We start from the raw sequence: 20905 nt of genomic DNA, 5'->3' as shown, positions 1-20905 counted from the left end.
GAGGGGGAGCTGAGACTCGAACCCGCGAGTCCCGCCCCGCGGCAGCGCGAGGAGAGGACCCGGGGCGACGCTACACTAGGGCGGGGGCCCCCCCGCATCAGTTCTCTCGTTCCCCCCGCCCCGACCCCATTCACCCTTCTCTCAGCCTTGCCCCCCTGCTCCCCTCCAATCGGCGGCGGCGGGGGGCGGAGCTCGCCCCCCCCCCCGGGCTGCAGCCGGCCCAGCCCGGCCCGGCCCGGCCCCTCACTCCCGGCGCGCCCAGCTGAGCGGCCGCCCGAGCCCCGCTGCCCCGCAGCTCCGCAGCCATGGCCGAGGGCGGAGAAGGGGAGGATGATGTGCAGTTCCTGCGGACCGTGAGTGAGGCGGGGGCAGTGGGGAGGGCGAGCTGGGGATGGGGGGGGAAGGTGGAGGGGGAGCAGTGGGGAGGGGGGGGGGAGGGGGAGGTGGGGAGGGTGGAGGGGGAGCAGTGGGGAGGGGGGAGGGTGAAGGGGGAGCAGTGGGGCAGGGACTAGGGTGAAGGGGGAGCAGTGGGGAGGGGGGAGGAGTGAAGGGGGAGCAGTGGGGAGGGGGGAGGGGGAAGGGGGAGGGTGGGGGAGGGGAAGGGGGAGCAGTGGGGCAGGGACTAGGGTGAGGGGGAGCAGTGGGGAGGGGGAGGAGTGAAGGGGGAGCAGTGGGGTGGGGGGAGGGTGAAGGGGGAGCAGTGGGGCAGGGACTAGGGTGAAGGGGAGCAGGGGGGAGGGGGGAGGGTGAAGGAGGAGCAGTGGGGAGGGGGAGCAGTGGGGCAGGGACTAGGGTGAAGGGGGAGCAGTGGGGAGGGGGAGGGGAGGGGGAGAGGAGTGAGCAGGGGGCAGCAGTGGGGGGGAGGGTGAAGGGGGAGCAGTGGGGCAGGGAGGGTGGGCAGTGGGGTGGCGGTGGGGGACAGGACAGCCGTGGGGGAGGAAAGGAGACTGGCTAGAGGAGATGGGGGGCAGGGCAGGACCTTGCGGGCGGAGGGGGGGCTGACACTGGGCAGGGGGTGCCTGGGGGGAGGGGCTGGGGGAGCTTAGGGCGCAGATGCGGGGTGGGGGAGGGGACCTACGGGGGAGTTGCTGTGATAACCCCGGGTTCTAACCTGCCCCCCTCCCCCCACGACTGGTGCCGCCCCTCGGAGCAATCAGCCGACCGCGGTGACTTCGGTGCCAGGCGAGCGGGGGCGCGGGGCCCCCCCCAGGCCGGGGTCACCTCGGCCCCAGCTCCTCTCGCTCCCGGCCTGGGCAGCCAGAGAGCAGGCGGCTGCCAACAGGTGTCACTGGCAGCTGGTTCCCGCCCATCACCCGCTTGGCCCCCCCGCCCAGCGGCCTTCCAGCCCCTGGGCCCCCTCCAGGCAGAGCCATGGGGCAGACACGGGCCCTTGCGCTGGGACTGGGCAGCGCCTGGCGTGAGGGGCCCTCTGGGTGCGACTGTCAAACGCCCAGTGGTCCCCGTCCGCTCACTTCTCCGCGTGTTGGGCTCTTCTGTTAGTGCAAGAAAGGGGGTGTCAGGCAGGGGTGAGTGTGCGAGGCAGGGTGAGTGTGCGAGGGCCCAGAGCCGCCCGGGTTAACACTGACTCCGGCTCCCCAGCGCTCGGGTTTCGGAGCTTTATTTAACCGGCTGACAGCTGGCTCCCTTCCACACCGGAGGGATGCCTGGAATCCGGGGGGGGGGGGGGCAGGGTTCTGTCAGGGAGCCCTGGTGTGCGTTGGGGCCTGTCTGGAGGTGGGAGCAGTTCAGCTCCTGGGCTGTGGGTCCGCCCCCCATTGCGCCATGGGGCAGGGACAGGGGTTGCTCAGGGGAGGGAACGGTCACAATTAAGAACGCACCTAAAATGAAATGACCCATGTGAGGGCGGAGCTTGGGAGGGGGTGTGGCTGAGGGAGGGGTGGGGCTGGCGGGGGTGGGGCTGGCCGGAGGGAGCCAGGCGGCCTGGGGTCAGGGCAGGGGGCTGTGGAGGGAGGGGGAGAGGCGTGAGGCTCACCCATGCTGGGGGGGGGGGAATTACCAGTGCACCCTCCAGTTTTCCTGTTTTCTACATGGGTTCTCTTGAAATGCAGTGGGGTGGGGGAGGGACACTGAGGGGTGTGGGACTGGGATGCAGTGTGAGAAGGCTTGCAGTGTGGGACTAGGGCTAGGATGCAGAGAAGGGAGTGGAGCTGCTGTGCAGTGTGAGAAGGCTTGCAGTGTGGGACTAGGGCTAGGATGCAGTGAAGGGAGTGGAGCTGCTGTGCAGTGAGGTGGGGGAGGGGATGCAGTGACAGGATTGGGCCTGGGATGCATGAAAGTAGTATAGCTGGGATGCAGTGTCGTGAAGGAGGGGATGCAGTGCAGGGAGTGAGGCTGAGATGCAGTGCAGTGGGGAGGGGGTGCTATGTGGTGTGGGGGGATGCAGTGCAGGGAGTGAGGCTGAGATGCAGTGCAGTGGGGAGGGGGTGCTATGTGGTGTGGGGGGGATGCAGTGCAGGGAGTGAGGCTGAGATGCAGTGCGGTGGGGAGGGGGTGCTATGTGGTGTGGGGGGGATGCAGTGCAGGGAGTGAGGCTGAGATGCAGTGCGGTGGGGAGGGGGTGCTATGTGGTGTGGGGGGGATGCAGTGCAGGGAGTGAGGCTGAGATGCAGTGCGGTGGGGAGGGGGTGCTATGTGGTGTGGGGGGGATGCAGTGCAGGGAGTGAGGCTGAGATGCAGTGCGGTGGGGAGGGGGTGCTATGTGGTGTGGGGGGGATGCAGTGCAGGGAGTGAGGCTGAGATGCAGTGCGGTGGGGAGGGGGTGCTATGTGGTGTGGGGGGGATGCAGTGCAGGGAGTGAGGCTGAGATGCAGTGCGGTGGGGAGGGGGTGCTATGTGGTGTGGGGGGGATGCAGTGCAGGGAGTGAGGCTGAGATGCAGTGCGGTGGGGAGGGGGTGCTATGTGGTGTGGGGGGGATGCAGTGCAGGGAGTGAGGCTGAGATGCAGTGCGGTGGGGAGGGGATGCTGTGACGGCGCGTTGGGTCCCCGACCCTGCACCCCCGCAGCAGCCAGGGCAGGTGCCGCCGACCGGTCCAACGGGGGGGTCACTGCTCCTCCGGGTCCAGCCCAGCACAGACGGGAGGTGGCCACAGGAGTCGGGGCCAGGCAGCCTCAGCCCCCTGGGACGGGTCCCTGGGCCCCTGGACCCCAGCTCCCCCCAGCCTGTCCCCTTCATGGTTCCCCAGCCGACACTGCCTGGCTCCCAGCCCCTGCCCCCAGCCAGGTGTCTCCCCTGGGAAGAGCCTTGGTGTCTGGGCCCAGGCGCGTGTGGGGGCGTCCGTGGGAGTCTCAGCGCAGGGGCTCCGGGCGACAGAGCAGACCCCCCCCCCGGCACAGATGCAGTGAAGGAAACGGGCCGGGATGCGGAGTGGGGGGGGTGCAGCGTGGGGCAGGATCCCGAGTGGCCCCTGCTCCGTGTGCCCTCGGGGGGGGGGCGACGTCGTGGCTGACTGAGGCTCGGCCGAGCAGCGTGGAGACGGAAGGGCCCCCGCTGCCCCTCCCCCCATGGCACAAGCAGCCCCCCGTCCCTGCCGTGCCCTAAATTCGCTCAGCGCCCGGGGCGGGGCGGCCGGGACAGCAGGAATCTGCTGCTGCCTGGATTTTCCTCCCAGTTTGTGCATGAAACCAAATATCCCGCCGGCTGCCGCTGCCACCCGGCCGGAGGGCAGCCTGCAGGGGAGCGGGGGCTAGTGGTTAGAGGGGGGGCTGGGAGCCAGGACTCCTGGGTTCCCTCCCCAGCCCGGGAGGGGAGTGGGGGCTAGTGGTTAGAGCGGGGGCTGGGAGCCAGGACTCCTGGGTTCTCTCCCCAGCCCGGGAGGGGAGCGGGGGCTAGTGGTTAGAGCGGGGGCTGGGAGCCAGGACTCCTGGGTTCTCTCCCCAGCCCGGGAGGGGAGCGGGGGCTAGTGGTTAGAGCGGGGGCTGGGAGCCAGGACTCCTGGGTTCTCTCCCCAGCCTGGGAGGGGAGTGGGGGCTAGTGGTTAGAGCGGGGGCTGGGAGCCAGGACTCCTGGGTTCTCTCCCCAGCCCGGGAGGGGAGCGGGTGCGGTGGGAGCCAGGACTGTATGTGGGGGGGTGTCCATGGAAGACTCCCCCCCCCAGCCTCCCCCCCCCCCCAGGCTGCGCCAGCAGCAAAGTGCATCTCTGGATTTGCAGGCATGTGTCTGACAGGTGCAGGCTCCAAAAATAAGCCCCTGTCCTGGGATGGGGGGGAGGGGAGGCCCCGTTTTCCCCCCCCCCCCACAGCCCTGCCTGTGGAAAGGGGCCTGGTGGCCCCCTCCTTGGGGCGTGGCCCCTCCCCCTCCCAGGGGGCCGGCCAGGCTAACGAGGGGTGGGGCTGGGTAATTGCTTGGCTCTGCTGCTAATAGCGGCTCCTCTCCGGGGAGGGCAGCAGCCTATTTTGAGCGGCCTGCGTCTCCGCCGTGGGTGGGGGAGGGTCTTTTCCAGGCGTTTTCGGGCAGCTCCCTGGCCCGTTCCCTTGGTCCTGCCAGCCTGGAGCCGGGCTCTGCCCTGGCTCCCGCATCGCGGCGGGGGCCACCCGCCTGCCGAGGGGCCTCAGTTTCCCCAGCTGTAAAATGGGGATGATCGGCCTTGCCCTGGCTGCCGGAGCTGCACAGATCTGGGGGGGGAGGTGTCGCGGCTCACAGGGGTGCCCACGCTCGGCCCCTCGGCTCCCTGGCCGGGCCCCCCTCTGCCGTGCCGCAGCCCCTTCCCGGGGGCCACTCCCATGCGGCGACCCTCTCGCGGGGGCCCTCTGACCTGGGGGGGCCGCCCCCCCGCCTCTCAGGGCCTCCAGCTGCCTGCCTCCGCCGTGAGCCCCTCGAGGGTCCCCTGCCTCTGGACCCCAGGGCCCCCTCCCAGCGGGACTAGCGCCCCCCTGCTCCCCAGCCCAGAGCGAGCCCCAGCCAGCGCCCACAGGAGGGCTGTGGAGCTTTGAACAGCAACGGATCCCTCAGGCCAGTCGCCTGGCCCCCCGCCCCCACGTCAGCCTCCCCTGCAGCCGGCTGAGTCCTGCCTGCCCTGCCCTGCCCCCCAAACAGCCCCCGGCTCCCAGCAGAGCCCCCAGCACCCCAGCAACAGCCCCTCCCCCGCCAGTGTCTCTCCCCAGGTAACCAGGTCGCCTGGCCCCTCTTCTCCCCCCCGTCCAGTGTCCCCCCCCTGGCTGGGACCCGCTGGGCCGGACGGGGTCCCCCCCCGTCTGCGTCTGGCCGGAGCCGGCCGTGTCCTCTGAGCAGGCCGGGGGCACCAGGCTCCAGTCCTGGGCTGGAACTGCCCCCTTGCACCCGGGCACGGGGCCCCCAACGTCCCCCTTCCGCACAGGGGCTGGGCTGGGCTGCAGACGACCCCCCAGTTCATTTGGGAGCAGGCTGGCCAGCAGGGCTCCGGCCCGGCTCACACCCCAGCCCTACCCCACTGCGGCCCTGCATGTCCAGCCTGTTGGGAGCCCGGCTCTAGGAGCTCAGACCCCCCCCCCCCCGGACAAGGGCTGCGGGGGGGGGCGGGGGGGGGGACTAGAGACTAGTCTGCAACCCCATAAGAATTCACGAGGATACTCGACTGTTCAGTGAACCAACCGCTAAGACCCCTAGTCTGGGGGGCGCCGCCCGACGGGCCCTGATCTCGGGGGGTCTGGGGGGCGCCGGCCAACGGGCCCTGATCTCGGGGGGGTCTGGGGGGCGCCCGGCCCGACGGGCCCTGATCTCGGGGGGTCTGGGGGGCGCCCGGCCCGACGGGCCCTGATCTCGGGGGGGTCTGGGGGGCGCCCGGCCCGACGGGCCCTGATCTCGGGGGGGTCTGGGGGGCGCCGGCCCGACGGGCCCTGATCTCGGGGGGTCTGGGGGGCGCCCGGCCCGACGGGCCCTGATCTCGGGGGGTCTGGGGGGCGCTGGCCGACGGGCCCTGATCTCGGGGGGTCTGGGGGGCGCCGGCCCGACGGGCCCTGATCTCGGGGGGGTCTGGGGGGTGCCGGCCTGACGGGCCCTGATCTCGGGGGGGTCTGGGGGGCGCCGGCCCGACGGGCCCTGATCTCGGGGGGTCTGGGGGGCGCTGGCCGACGGGCCCTGATCTCGGGGGGTCTGGGGGGCGCCGGCCCGACGGGCCCTGATCTCGGGGGGGTCTGGGGGGCGCCGGCCAACGGGCCCTGATCTCGGGGGGTCTGGGGGCGCCGCCCGACGGGCCCTGATCTCGGGGGGGGGTCTGGGGGGCGCCGGCCAACGGGCCCTGATCTCGGGGGGTCTGGGGGGCACCGGCCGACGGGCCCTGATATCGGGGGGTCTGGGGGCGCCGCCCGACGGGCCCTGATCTCGGGGGGGTCTGGGGGCGCCGCCCGACGGGCCCTGATCTCGGGGGGGGGTCTGGGGGGCGCCGGCCGACGGGCCCTGATCTCGGGGGGTCTGGGGGGCACCGGCCGACGGGCCCTGATCTCGGGGGGGGGTCTGGGGGGCGCCGGCCGACGGGCCCTGATCTCGGGGGGTCTGGGGGGCACCGGCCGACGGGCCCTGATCTCGGGGGGTCTGGGGGGCGCCGGCCCGACGGGCCCTGATATCGGGGGGTCTGGGGGGCGCTGGCCAATGGGCCCTGATCTCAGGGGGTCTGGGGGGCGCTGGCCGACGGGCCCTGATCTCGGGGGGGTCTGGGGGGCGCTGGCCGACGGGCCCTGATATCGGGGGGTCTGGGGGCGCCGCCCGACGGGCCCGATCTCGGAGGGTCTGGGGGGCGCCGGCCCGACGGGCCCGATCTCAGGGGGTCTGGGGGGCGCTGGCCGACGGGCCCTGATCTCGGGGGGTCTGGGGGGCGCCGGCCCGACGGGCCCCGATCTCGGGGGGTCTGGGGGCGCTGGCCGACAGGCCCTGATCTCGGGGGGGGGTCTGGGGGCGCTGGCCGACAGGCCCTGATCTCGGGGGGGTCTGGGGGGCGCCGGCCGACGGGCCCTGATCTCGGGGGGGTCTGGGGGCGCCGCCCGACGGGCCCTGATCTCGGGGGGGTCTGGGGGGCGCCGGCCGACGGGCCCTGATCTCGGGGGGTCTGGGGGGCACCGGCCGACGGGACCGATCTCGGGGGGTCTGGGGGCGCCCGACGGGCCCTGATCTCGGGGGGGGGGTCTGGGGGGCGCCGGCCGACGGGCCCTGATCTCGGGGGGTCTGGGGGGCACCGGCCGACGGGCCCTGATCTCGGGGGGGGGTCTGGGGGGCGCCGGCCGACGGGCCCTGATCTCAGGGGGTCTGGGGGGCGCTGGGGGGGTCTGGGGGCGCCTGGCCCGACGGGCCCCTGATCTCAGGGGGGTCTGGGGGGCGCTGGGGGCGGGGGGTCTGGGGGGCGCTGGCCGACGGGCCCTGATCTCGGGGGGGTCTGGGGGGCGCCCGGCCCGACGGGCCCCGATCTCGGGGGGTCTGGGGGCGCCGGCCCGACGGGCCCCGATCTCGGGGGGTCTGGGGGGCACCGGCCGACGGGACCGATCTCGGGGGGTCTGGGGGCGCCGGCCCGACGGGCCCTGATCTCGGGGTGTCTGGGGGCGCTGGCTGACAGGCCCTGATCTCGGGTGGGTCTGGGGGGCGCTGGCCGACGGGCCCTGATCTCGGGGTGTCTGGGGGCGCTGGCTGACAGGCCCTGATCTCGGGGGGTCTGGGGGCGCCGCCCGACGGGCCCTGATCTCGGGGGGTCTGGGGGCGCTGGCTGACAGGCCCTGATCTCGGGGGGTCTGGGGGCGCTGGCTGACAGGCCCTGATCTCGGGGGGTCTGGGGGCGCTGGGGTGTCTGGGGGGCACCGGCCGACGGGACCGATCTTGGGGGGTCTGGGGGCGCCGGCCCGACGGGCCCCGATCTCGGGGGGTCTGGGGGCGCTGGCTGACAGGCCCTGATCTCGGGTGGGTCTGGGGGGCGCTGGCCGACGGGCCTGATTTCGACCAGGGCTCCAGGTGGTGCTGTAATGACACCCCGAGACCCCAGAGGCCCGGGGACAGCGCTGCTGGGGGGTCTGTAGGTGACGGAGTCCTGGGGCCGTCACGGGGGGCTGGGCAGGCAGGAACGAGGGGCTTTACTCCTCCCCCTAGGCTGGGCGGGGCCGGCAGGGTTGGGGTGCAGCGTGTGCTGAGCGGGCGAATTCCCCGGCCCTGTAACCGGAGCTGGCCACGCAGGGCGGGGGGGCCGAGGGGGCCAGGCTGAGCTCTGGGGGCGGAGCGCCGTCCACCTGGCCGTCGTGAGAGCCCCCGGGCGCTGGCGGGGCCCTGAGCTCTGCCCCCAGTGCCGAGGGTGGGGGGCTGCCCCCCGGCCCTCCACGTGCCGTGTCGTCGGCTGCTCTGCCCGCAGGGGCTGTGTCCCTTCCCCTCCTGTCCCGAATCTCCGGCACCTGCCCCCCCCCCCCCCGCAGCAGCGGCTGGATCCCTCTCCGCGCCCCGCCTCAGAAGTGGCCGCGTGGGGGGCTGGCTGCCGGCCCGGTGCACTGGGGCCAGGGGGACGGGAGCCCTGGAAGGGGGGTCCGCACAGGCTGGGGGGGCGTTAGTGGTGCCCCTGCCCTGGGGATGAGCGCGGGGTCGGCGTGGGGGGCCCCCGTGGGCACTCAGCCCTGAGCCTGCCTTGGCGAAGGGGGGGGCAGCCGTGCTGGGGGGCTGGGACCGGGGCAAGCGAACGGCTCCGGGCCGGGGGCTCCGTGGGGCTGGTGCTGGGGGCACCGGGCAGAACCCAGGATCCCTGAGCCCTTCCGCTCCGCAGGAGGACGAGGTCGCCCTGCAGTGCTCCGCCACCATCCTCAAGGAGCAGCTCAAGCTGTGTCTGGCGGCCGAAGGCTTCGGCAACCGCCTCTGCTTCCTGGAGTCCACCTCCAACGCCCAGGTGAGCCCCCCGCCGGCCGGCGAATCCCCCTCGGGCCGCTGCAGTGCGGGGGCCATGCCACACGCCTCGCCGGCCGCCCTCTCATCTCCTCCCCTCCCCCCACAGAATGTGCCCCCAGACCTGGCCATCTGCTGCTTTGTGCTGGAGCAGTCCCTCTCCGTCCGCGCCCTGCAGGAGATGCTGGCCAACACCGTGGAGGTGGGCAGCGAGGTGAGCGCAGGGGGAGGGGTGTGCTGGGGAGGGGCTGTGGGGGGGTGTGCCGGGGAGGGGCGTGCCAGGGGAGGGGCTTTGGGGGGGCGTGCCAGGGGAGGGGCGTGCTGGGGAGGGGCTGTGGGGGGGCGTGCCAGGGGAGGGGCGTGCCAGGGGAGGGGCTGTGGGGGGGGGTGGGGGGCGTGCCAGGGGAGGGGCGTGCCAGGGGAGGGGCTGTGGGGGGTGTGCTGGGGAGGGGCCGTGGGGGGCGTGCCAGGGGAGGGGCGTGCCAGAGGGGAGGGGCTGGGGGGGTGCCGGGGAGGGGCGTGCCAGGGGAGGGGCGTGCCAGGGGAGGGGCTGTGGGGAGGGGCTGGGGGGCGTGCCAGGGGAGGGGCGTGCCAGGGGAGGGGCTGTGGGGGGGTGTGCCGGGGAGGGGCTGTGGGGGGGTGGGGGGGTGCCGGGGAGGGGCTGTGGGGGGGGTGTGCTGGGGAGGGCCGTGCCCGTGGTGTGTGCCAGGGTAGGGCTGAGCCGGGGGAGGGGCTGTGTGGGGGGGTGCCAGGGGAGGGGCTGTGGGGGGGGTGTGCCGGGGAGGGCCGTGCCAGGGGTGTGTGCCAGGGTAGGGCCAAGCCGGGAGAGGGGCTATACGGGGGGGGGCGGTCATGCTGGGGGAGGGGCCAAGCTGGGGGAGGAAGGGGCCCTGTCCTGTCCCATGGCTCTGTTCGTGGGCCCTGGGCTCGCTGGGCTTCCAGCGGATGCTGGGGGGCGGCGGCGGGTGGTCTGGGGGGCGGGGGAGGGGGCTGTGAGGTGAGTCTCGGGGGTCGGGTAGAACGAGCCGGAGCCCATATAGCCCGGTGTCCCGTCACCAGCTGCTCTTGCAGGAGGGCTCAGCCCCCTGCCCCCTGGGCTGGCCCCTCCAGATCCCCCAGGAACAGGCCCAGCTCCTCCGGACCCCCTCTCCTTGGCCCTCAGGCTGGGCTGCAGCGCAGGAGCGTCTTGTGGCAGGGAGTTCCCCAGGTTGACGGGGAGTTGGGAGGAAAAGGCCTGGCCCAGGAAGCACGTTGGGCTGCGCCGCCCTGTGCCCGGGGCCGCCCTGGGCCTTTGCTCTGGAGAGGCTTGCGGGGGGCTGCAGTGCCCTGGATGGGGGCCCTGCCCCCCGGCAGGCGATTGGTTCATCTCTTCTCTTCTCCCTTTCTCTCTCCTGGGCTTCTCCACCCCTCTGCCAACGCTCTAGGGTGTCGACTTGGACAAGTGGGTACGTGCCAGTCTCGCTGCAGTGACCCCCACTCCCCTCTCCTGCGGCATCGCTGGGGTTCCCACCTGCTCCCCCAGCAGCGCCCCCTTGGAGCTGGAGGTCACAAGGGACCCCGCTGCCTTGCCGGAGCCCCCCAAGGGCCGTTCCCACTGGGGGGGGGGTTGCCTGAGGGCCTCGGCTGAGAGGGGGTGGCCAGGAGTCCTGTCTCCATCCTTCTGGAGACACTAATGCCCGGCGCCGGGCCCCTGCATAAACGCCCCCATCCCCACCCCAGAGCTGGCTGCATCCCAGCACCGGACGGGGGGTCCCTATATACACAGTCCCTGTGCCCCACCCCAGAGCTGGCTGCATCCCAGCGCTGGACGAGGGGTCCCTATATACACAGTCCCTGTGCCCCACCCCAGAGCTGGCTGCATCCCAGCGCCGGACGAGGGGTCCCTATATACACAGTCCCTGTGCCCCACCCCAGAGCTGGCTGCATCCCAGCGCCGGACGGGGGGTCCCTATATACACAGTCCCTGTGCCCCACCCCAGAGCTGGCTGCATCCCAGCGCTGGACGGGGGGTCCCTATATACACAGTCCCTGTGCCCCACCCCAGAGCTGGCTGCATCCCAGCGCTGGACGAGGGGTCCCTATATACACAGTCCCTGTGCCCCACCCCAGAGCTGGCTGCATCCCAGCACCGGACGGGGGTCCCTATATACACAGTCCCTGTGCCCCACCCCAGAGCTGGCTGCATCCCAGCGCCGGACGAGGGGTCCCTATATACACAGTCCCTGTGCCCCACCCCAGAGCTGGCTGCATCCCAGCGCCGGACGAGGGGTCCCTATATACACAGTCCCTGTGCCCCACCCCAGAGCTGGCTGCATCCCAGCGCCGGACGAGGGGTCCCTATATACACAGTCCCTGTGCCCCACCCCAGAGCTGGCTGCATCCCAGCGCTGGACGAGGGGTCCCTATATACACAGTCCCTGTGCCCCACCCCAGAGCTGGCTGCATCCCAGCGCCGGACGAGGGGTCCCTATATACACAGTCCCTGTGCCCCACCCCAGAGCTGGCTGCATCCCAGCACCGGACGGGGGGTCCCTATATACACAGTCCCTGTGCCCCACCCCAGAGCTGGCTGCATCCCAGCGCCGGACGAGGGGTCCCTATATACACAGTCCCTGTGCCCCACCCCAGAGCTGGCTGCATCCCAGCACCGGACGGGGGGTCCCTATATACACAGTCCCTGTGCCCCACCCCAGAGCTGGCTGCATCCCAGCGCTGGACGAGGGGTCCCTATATACACAGTCCCTGTGCCCCACCCCAGAGCTGGCTGCATCCCAGCGCCGGACGAGGGGTCCCTATATACACAGTCCCTGTGCCCCACCCCAGAGCTGGCTGCATCCCAGCACCGGACGAGGGGTCCCTATATACACAGTCCCTGTGCCCCACCCCAGAGCTGGCTGCATCCCAGCGCCGGACGAGGGGTCCCTATATACACAGTCCCTGTGCCCCACCCCAGAGCTGGCTGCATCCCAGCGCCGGACGGGGGGTCCCTATATACACAGTCCCTGTGCCCCACCCCAGAGCTGGCTGCATCCCAGCGCCGGACGAGGGGTCCCTATATACACAGTCCCTGTGCCCCACCCCAGAGCTGGCTGCATCCCAGCGCTGGACGAGGGGTCCCTATATACACAGTCCCTGTGCCCCACCCCAGAGCTGGCTGCATCCCAGCGCCGGACGAGGGGTCCCTATATACACAGTCCCTGTGCCCCACCCCAGAGCTGGCTGCATCCCAGCACCGGACGGGGGGTCCCTATATACACAGTCCCTGTGCCCCACCCCAGAGCTGGCTGCATCCCAGCGCTGGACGAGGGGTCCCTATATACACAGTCCCTGTGCCCCACCCCAGAGCTGGCTGCATCCCAGCGCCGGACGAGGGGTCCCTATATACACAGTCCCTGTGCCCCACCCCAGAGCTGGCTGCATCCCAGCACCGGACGGGGGGTCCCTATATACACAGTCCCTGTGCCCCACCCCAGAGCTGGCTGCATCCCAGCACCGGACGAGGGGTCCCTATATACACAGTCCCTGTGCCCCACCCCAGAGCTGGCTGCATCCCAGCACCGGACGAGGGGTCCCTATATACACAGTCCCTGTGCCCCACCCCAGAGCTGGCTGCATCCCAGCGCCGGACGAGGGGTCCCTATATACACAGTCCCTGTGCCCCACCCCAGAGCTGGCTGCATCCCAGCACTGGACAAGGGGTCCCTATACACAGTCCCTGTGCCCCACCCCAGAGCTGGCTGCATCCCAGCACCGGACGAGGGGTCCCTATATACACAGTCCCTGTGCCCCACCCCAGAGCTGGCTGCATCCCAGCACCGGACGAGGGGTCCCTATATACACAGTCCCTGTGCCCCACCCCAGAGCTGGCTGCATCCCAGCGCTGGACGAGGGGTCCCTATATACACAGTCCCTGTGCCCCACCCCAGAGCTGGCTGCATCCCAGCACCGGACGAGGGGTCCCTATATACACAGTCCCTGTGCCCCACCCCAGAGCTGGCTGCATCCCAGCGCCGGACGAGGGGTCCCTATATACACAGTCCCTGTGCCCCACCCCAGAGCTGGCTGCATCCCAGCGCTGGACAAGGGGTCCCTATACACAGTCCCTGTGCCCCACCTCAGAACTGGCTGCATCCCAGCGCTGGACAAGGGGTCCCTATACACAGTCCCTGTGCCCCACCTCAGAACTGGCTGCATCCCAGTGCCGGGTGAGGGGTCCCTGTTACAGCCCCCACGCTCCACCCCAGAGCTGGGTGCATTCAAAGGCCAGGCGAGGTGTTCCTGTATACACAGCCCCTGTGCCCCACCCCAGAGCTGGCTGCATCGGGCGAGGGGGCCCTCGCCCACCATGGAGCTCAGTGGCCAGGTTTGGGCCTTGGGATTCCTGGGTGGAGTTGGGGGGGGGGACAAAGGAGCCTCTGTGATCCCCCTTTTACCCGACTCAGACAAGGTGGAAACCCCAGCGCATCCCTCACGAATCCCCTTCCTTCCTTGCAGCCCCACCCCCAACTCCCTCCGATCCCTCACTCCACCTCCCCATTCCTCTTCTGCACCAGCCCCCTCTTCCCAGCTGTGCTACTGATCCTCCTCCACCATCCCTCCCTTCAGCGCATGATTCCTAAACGCCCCGGTGTGGGGCCCGGGCAGGGCTGGGGTGGGCTGGGGCAGTGCGGCTTGTCTGCCCCATAGTCAGCATGTGGGGGCGGAGGTATCTGAACCAGGGTCTGTGGGAGCCTCTCTTCCACGCTAGCCCTGGCTTGAGATGGTGGGAGGGGGCAGGGCTCGTGTTAGTGTTACCATGACCATATACCACAATAGGGACCAGCAGCTTACCAGAGTACCTGTGAAATAAGGAGCATGCCAGGGCCATGTGCCACTGATCATGTTACAGCCATACGGCCCAGGCAGTATTGACTGCATTAGATGGCCTGCGTGACGTGCCAATATACAGCCATACGGCCCAGGCGATATTGACTGCATTAGATGGCCTGCGTGACGTGCCAATATACAGCCATACGGCCCAGGCGATATTGACTGCATTAGATGGCCTGCGTGACGTGCCAATATACAGCCATACGGCCCAGGCGGTAGTGACTGCATTAGCTGGCCTGCATGACGTGCCAATATACAGCCATACGGCCCAGGCGGTAGTGACTGCATTAGCTGGCCTGCGTGACATGCCAATATACAGCCATACGGCCAATATACAGCCATACGGCCCAGGCGGTAGTGACTGCATTAGCTGGCCTGCGTGAAGTGCCAATATACAGCCCTACGGCCCAGGCGGTAGTGACTGCATTAGCTGGCCTGCGTGAAGTGCCCATATACAGCCATACGGCCCAGGCGGTAGTGACTGCATTAGCTGGCCTGCGTGAAGTGCCAATATACAGCCATACGGCCCAGGCGGTAGTGACTGCATTAGCTGGCCTGCGTGAAGTGCCAATATACAGCCCTACGGCCCAGGCGGTAGTGACTGCATTAGCTGGCCTGCATGACGTGCCCATATACAGCCATACGGCCCAGGCGATATTGACTGCATTAGATGGCCTGCGTGACGTGCCAATATACAGCCATACGGCCCAGGCGGTAGTGACTGCATTAGATGGCCTGCGTGACGTGCCCATATACAGCCATACGGCCCAGGCGGTATTGACTGCATTAGATGGCCTGCGTGACGTGCCAATATACAGCCATACGGCCCAGGCGGTAGTGACTGCATTAGCTGGCCTGCGTGACGTGCCAATATACAGCCATACGGCCCAGGCGGTAGTGACTGCATTAGATGGCCTGCGTGAAGTGCCCATATACAGCCATACGGCCCAGGCGGTAGTGACTGCATTAGATGGCCTGCGTGACGTGCCAATATACAGCCATACGGCCCAGGCGGTAGTGACTGCATTAGATGGCCTGCGTGACGTGCCCATATACAGCCATACGGCCCAGGCGGTATTGACTGCATTAGATGGCCTGCGTGACGTGCCAATATACAGCCATACGGCCCAGGCGGTATTGACTGCATTAGATGGCCTGCGTGAAGTGCCCATATACAGCCATACGGCCCAGGCGGTAGTGACTGCATTAGCTGGCCTGCGTGACGTGCCAATATACAGCCATACGGCCCAGGCGGTAGTGACTGCATTAGATGGCCTGCGTGACGTGCCCATATACAGCCATACGGCCCAGGCGGTAGTGACTGCATTAGATGGCCTGCGTGAAGTGCCAATATACAGCCATACGGCCCAGGCGGTAGTGACTGCATTAGATGGCCTGCGTGAAGTGCCCATATACAGCCATACGGCCCAGGCGGTAGTGACTGCATTAGCTGGCCTGCGTGACGTGCCCATATACAGCCATACGGCCCAGGCGGTAGTGACTGCATTAGATGGCCTGCGTGACGTGCCCATATACAGCCATACGGCCCAGGCGGTAGTGACTGCATTAGATGGCCTGCGTGACGTGCCAATATACAGCCATACGGCCCAGGCGGTAGTGACTGCATTAGATGGCCTGCGTGACGTGCCCATATACAGCCATACGGCCCAGGCGGTAGTGACTGCATTAGATGGCCTGCGTGACGTGCCCATATACAGCCATACGGCCCAGGCGGTAGTGACTGCATTAGATGGCCTGCGTGACGTGCCCATATACAGCCATACGGCCCAGGCGGTATTGACTGCATTAGATGGCCTGCGTGACGTGCCCATATACAGCCATACGGCCCAGGCGGTATTGACTGCATTAGATGGCCTGCGTGACGTGCCAATATACAGCCATACGGCCCAGGCGGTAGTGACTGCATTAGCTGGCCTGCGTGACGTGCCAATATACAGCCATACGGCCCAGGCGGTAGTGACTGCATTAGATGGCCTGCGTGACGTGCCAATATACAGCCATACGGCCCAGGCGGTATTGACTGCATTAGATGGCCTGCGTGAAGTGCCCATATACAGCCATACGGCCCAGGCGGTAGTGACTGCATTAGATGGCCTGCGTGACGTGCCCATATACAGCCATACGGCCCAGGCGGTAGTGACTGCATTAGCTGGCCTGCGTGAAGTGCCCATATACAGCCATACGGCCCAGGCGGTAGTGACTGCATTAGATGGCCTGCGTGAAGTGCCCATATACAGCCATACGGCCCAGGCGGTAGTGACTGCATTAGCTGGCCTGCGTGAAGTGCCCATATACAGCCATACGGCCCAGGCGGTAGTGACTGCATTAGATGGCCTGCGTGACGTGCCCATATACAGCCATACGGCCCAGGCGGTAGTGACTGCATTAGCTGGCCTGCGTGACGTGCCCATATAGAGCCATACGGCCCAGGCGGTAGTGACTGCATTAGCTGGCCTGCGTGAAGTGCCCATATAGAGCCATACGGCCCAGGCGGTAGTGACTGCATTAGCTGGCCTGCGTGACGTGCCCATATACAGCCATACGGCCCAGGCGGTAGTGACTGCATTAGCTGGCCTGCGTGACGTGCCCATATACAGCCATACGGCCCAGGCGGTATTGACTGCATTAGATGGCCTGCGTGACGTGCCCATATACAGCCATACGGCCCAGGCGGTATTGACTGCATTAGATGGCATGCGTGAAGTGCCCATATACAGCCATACGGCCCAGGCGGTAGTGACTGCATTAGCTGGCCTGCGTGACGTGCCCATATACAGCCATACGGCCCAGGCGGTAGTGACTGCATTAGATGGCCTGCGTGAAGTGCCCATATAGAGCCATACGGCCCAGGCGGTAGTGACTGCATTAGCTGGCCTGCGTGAAGTGCCCATATAGAGCCATACGGCCCAGGCGGTAGTGACTGCATTAGCTGGCCTGCAGGACAGCAATATGGCCCATGCTATAGCATGGGCATCAGGGGCAGCAGTCCTCGTATATGGCCACGTGCCTGCGTAATAAGCATGTGATAGCGCCTGTGATCGTACCCGGTCCCTGGCGCCATGCGACAAGGCCCGTGTGACGGGGCCCACGCCCTGGGGCCATGCGCTATAACAAGAGGCCTGCCCACAACGAGCCGATTTCTCGAGTGCCGTGCGCCGCGGGGCGCTGACCATGGACACGCGGGTAGCCGGCCCCGGGGCCGACTCACCAGCGCTTGCTAGCCAGGCCCGGCAGGAGCCGCGTGCGGGCCGGGGGCTCAGGGCAGAGGGCATCTCGCTTGGCATCCGGCATCTCCCGCCCGATGAGCTGCCCCTGGCCTGCCGTGCGCTGGCCTCCAGGGCCTTTCCACCTGGGGGGCAGCGCCCCCGGGCCTGCGGCGAGAGAAGGACTGGATGCCACAGGGGTCGGCCGGGCTCGGGCTCCGGGCTCCGTCTGGGCGGGTGCCACGCGGCTCCGGGACGGTGGAACCCAGGGCCCCCAGGCCGGGCAGCGGTGAGTCGGTCGTAGGGGGCTGAGTTTGCCAGGTCTCGGTGCCGCTCCAGGAAGCTTGGCCTGCAGCTCCCCCGGCTGCAAGTCTCCCCCGGCCTCGGCCCGCCCTGACAGCGACCTCCTCTTGTCTGCTTGCCCCAGTCTTCGCAGGGCGGCGGGCACCGGACCCTGCTCTACGGCCATGCCATCCTGCTGCGCCACTCCCACAGCGGCATGGTGAGTGAGGCGGGGCGGGAGGCCAGGGTGAGGGGCACAGGCCTGAAGGCAATCTACAGTGGAGAGGGAGGCTGGGGGGGTCCCCTGGGTATCTCTCATGGCATCGCTGCTTTCCCTGGGCAGCACTGCAGGCACTGCTCCCTCCTGCAGCCCCCCCCCGGCGCAGGCGCAGGCCACGGTGGCGCGGGGCTGTTTGCTGGGGCTGCGGCTCTGTGCCGGAGAAGCCCTGGAGGCGCCGTGTTGACACAGCCCCCAGGCCCTTCCCTCCAGTGTCCCTGGCAGAGTCCGGCTGCCCTTTGCCCTCCGGGTCCTGCGCCAGGAAACCCCCACAGCCTGTGTCCCCACGGGGCCGGGCCGCCCCGGAGCAGCCAGGAGCGAATGGCAGACACGGGCCGGCAGCCGGATTAACCAGCTGCTGCCCAGCCCTGGGACGCCCGGCCAAGGCCAGGGACAGTCGGGGGCCGGGCTGAGTCTCCTGGCTCCGGACAGCCCCTGCGGCACCTTCTGGGGTTCGCTGGCTCCGCCCTGGGCCCCCCAGGCGTCCTCCCCCAGCTGCCGCCTGCAGACTCCGCACTGCAAACGGGGGGGGGGGGTATTCAACAGCCGAGCCCCCATGGTCCCTTCTTTGCCCCCCATCCTCTGCCCCAGCCTGTGCGCCCCCTGCTCGGGTCACCGGGTCTGGCTGCCCTCAGCCCGCTGGCCAGAACCGGCTGCTGCCAAGCTGGGCCAGGCCCCCCCGGCATCCAGGCCTGGGTCCCTATCCAGGTGAGGTCATGCCTGGACCCCTCCCACCCACTCATTACACATGCGGGGAAACTGAGGCACGTGCCGTATTCCTGCGAACCTGCAAGAAAATCCTCCGCTCCGACACCCCCTATCACAGCTGGGGATGGAACCCAGGAGCTCTGCCCCCCATCTCAGCCCCCTCCCTGCCAGCTCCGCGCCCTAGTAACCCTCCCGCCTCCTGCCCGGACAGTACCTGAGCTGCCTGACCACCTCCCGCTCCCTGACGGACAAACTGGCCTTCGACGTGGGCCTGCAGGAGGACGCCTCAGGTACTAGAATGTGGAGGTGGTTGTTTGGGGGTGTTACGGTAGCCCCAGGAGCCCAGCCTCCGGGCAGGACCCACTGTGCTAGGCTCTGTACTTGTGTCTGGCTATTAGGTGTCTTACGGTAGCCCCAGAAGCCCAGCCTCCGGGCAGGACCCACTGCGCTAGGCTCTGTACTTGTGTCTGGCTATTAGGTGTCTTATGGTAGCCCCAGGAGCCCAGCCTCCGGGCAGGATCCACCATGCTAGGCTCTGTACTTGTGTCTGGCTATTAGGTGTCTTACGGTAGCCCCAGGAGCCCAGCCTCCGGGCAGGATCCACCATGCTAGGCTCTGTACTTGTGTCTGGCTATTAGGTGTCTTATGGTAGCCCCAGGAGCCCAGCCTCCGGGCAGGATCCACCATGCTAGGCTCTGTACTTGTGTCTGGCTATTAGGTGTCTTACGGTAGCCCCAGGAGCCCAGCCTCCGGGCAGGACCCACTGCGCTAGGCTCTGTGCATGTGTCTGGCTATTAGGTGTGTTACGGTAGTGCCCAAGAGCCAGCCACAGTCCCCATCGCGCCGGGCCCTTCTCATGGCTCTTAGTGCAGTGTATTACGGTAGCACCTGGGAGCTCCACCCATGGGTTGGGATTCTCTTGTGCATGGTGCTGCATGGACACTGCTGCCGGGGAAACTGAGGCACATGGGACTGGGCTCAAAGTAAAGAGCCGGAGGAGGAGAGGGGCTGCCCGTGCGCCCCCGTGGGGTGAGCCCTGGGGCGGCCCCGGTACAGTGAGTCCCACACTGGGTGCAGCCCAGTTCGCACCCCGGCAGCTGGGGCTCCAGGGCACGGTGTCCCCGTGCTCCCAGGGGTGCGGCGGGCGAGGGGCCCTGCGCCGGCTGCCGCTGCACCCAGCCCTGTCTGTGCCCAGGGGAAGCCTGCTGGTGGACCATCCACCCCGCCTCCAAGCAGCGGTCGGAGGGCGAGAAGGTTCGAGTGGGGGACGACCTCATCCTAGTCAGCGTCTCCTCGGAGCGCTACCTGGTGAGTGGGGCTGTGCCCACGAGGGTGGGGGCGTGCCTGGGACTGTGCCTTTGCACGCGTGCAAGCCCCAGTGTCGGTGTGGATGTCCGTGGCTGCATGCCTGTGCAAGCCGGTGTGAGGTCGCACGCGTGTGAGGTCGCGTGTGCGTGTGAATGTGAGGTCGCACGCGTGTGCGTGTGAGGTCACGTGTGCGTGTGAATGTGAGGTCGCACGCGTGTGAGTGTGAGGTCGCGTGTGCGTGTGAGTGTGAAGTCGCACGCGAGTGAGTGTGAGGTCGCGTGTGCGTGTGAGTGTGAGGTCGCACGCGAGTGAGTGTGAGGTCGCGTGTGCGTGTGAGTGTGAGGTCGCACGCGTGTGAGTGTGAGGTCGCGTGTGCGTGTGAGTGTGAAGTCGCACGCGAGTGCGTGTGAGGTCGCGTGTGCATGTGAGTGTGAGGTCGCGTGTGCGTGTGAGTGTGAGGTCGCACGTGTGAGTGAACGCGCACGTGTCTGCTGGCCCTGAGGCAAACGGCCTGACTGTCTGGGCAGCGGCTCCCTCCCATAGCCCAGGCGGTTCTGGGCCCGGACTCCTGGGTTCGCACGGGTGCAGGTGTTGCAAAGTGTCCCCCGGCCCCTCGGCTGACCCCCCGTCTCGCTCTCCCACCAGCACCTCTCCACGGCCAGCGGGGACCTGCAGGCTGACGCCTCCTTCATGCAGACTCTCTGGAACATGAACCCCATCTGCTCAGGCTGCGAGGAAGGTCAGCGCCCCCCCCCACCACTCCCGGGATCCCCCCATCACCAGCCCTGGGCAGAGGCCCCTGCCTGCCCCCTGCCAGGCGAGAGGGGAGGGGGGGCCCCTGGCTCTGGGGGGCCGTGGGTCGGGGGGGGCAGGGCCGGGAACCAGGATTCCTGGGCTCCCGGTGTCACTGCCCCCCCCACTGACACTGCGGGTGTCTCCTTGGCCAGGGTCCGTGACAGGCGGCCACGTGATGCGTCTGTTCCACGGGCACATGGACGAGTGCCTCACCATCCCCTCCAGCGAGCAGGGCGAGGAGGAGCGCAGGTGCGGCCCCGGCGATGCGACGCCCACCCGGGGGCTCGAACCCGCTGCCAGCGCCGCATGTGGCCTGACGGGGGGGGGGGTCATGTGACTGAGGGAGGGGCAGTGCTGGACAGGGGGCCGGACGCTGGGGTTCTCCTGGCTCTGCACAGCGCCCAGCCCGGGGGGGGGGGGGGGGCTGATCTCGGTCTGGGGGGGTCTGTGCGGCGCCCGGCCCGGGGGGGGCCCGATCTCGGTCTGGGGGGGGGTCTGGGCAGCGCCCGGCCCGGTGGGACCCCGATCTCGGTCTGGGGGGGGTCTGTGCGGCGCCCCGCCCGGGGGGGGCCTGATCTCGGTCTGGGGGGGTCTGTGCAGCGCCC

At 68.8% G+C, this 20905-nt stretch overlaps 1 protein-coding gene across 12 annotated transcripts in view; it reads left to right on the top strand.

The window, feature by feature from the left end:
• Window positions 1–220: 220 nt before the first annotated feature.
• Window positions 221–20905, top strand: part of RYR1 (ryanodine receptor 1) — a 154298-nt gene continuing 133613 nt past the window's right edge. For 5 of the 12 annotated variants that reach the window (XM_089769843.1, XM_089769838.1, XM_089769834.1 and 2 more), the window contains exons 1-9: window positions 221–353; window positions 8722–8841; window positions 8947–9051; window positions 10262–10282; window positions 17358–17432; window positions 18409–18487; window positions 19393–19505; window positions 20151–20244; window positions 20453–20549. In XM_089769843.1, the coding sequence (XP_089625969.1) occupies window positions 306–353; window positions 8722–8841; window positions 8947–9051; window positions 10262–10282; window positions 17358–17432; window positions 18409–18487; window positions 19393–19505; window positions 20151–20244; window positions 20453–20549 (752 nt within the window). In that variant the 5' untranslated portion in view covers window positions 221–305. The remainder of the gene's footprint in view (window positions 354–8721; window positions 8842–8946; window positions 9052–10261; window positions 10283–17357; window positions 17433–18408; window positions 18488–19392; window positions 19506–20150; window positions 20245–20452; window positions 20550–20905) is intronic. The other 7 variants (XM_089769841.1, XM_089769840.1, XM_089769839.1 and 4 more) reach the window with 3 other exon arrangements.

Source organism: Pelodiscus sinensis, chromosome 18, assembly GCF_052426305.1.
Source record: "Pelodiscus sinensis isolate ZL-2025 chromosome 18, ASM5242630v1, whole genome shotgun sequence".
Taxonomy (NCBI): Eukaryota; Metazoa; Chordata; order Testudines; family Trionychidae; genus Pelodiscus; species Pelodiscus sinensis.
Note: the sequence above shows the minus strand (reverse complement) of the source record. Positions and strands in the feature narration are given on the sequence as shown.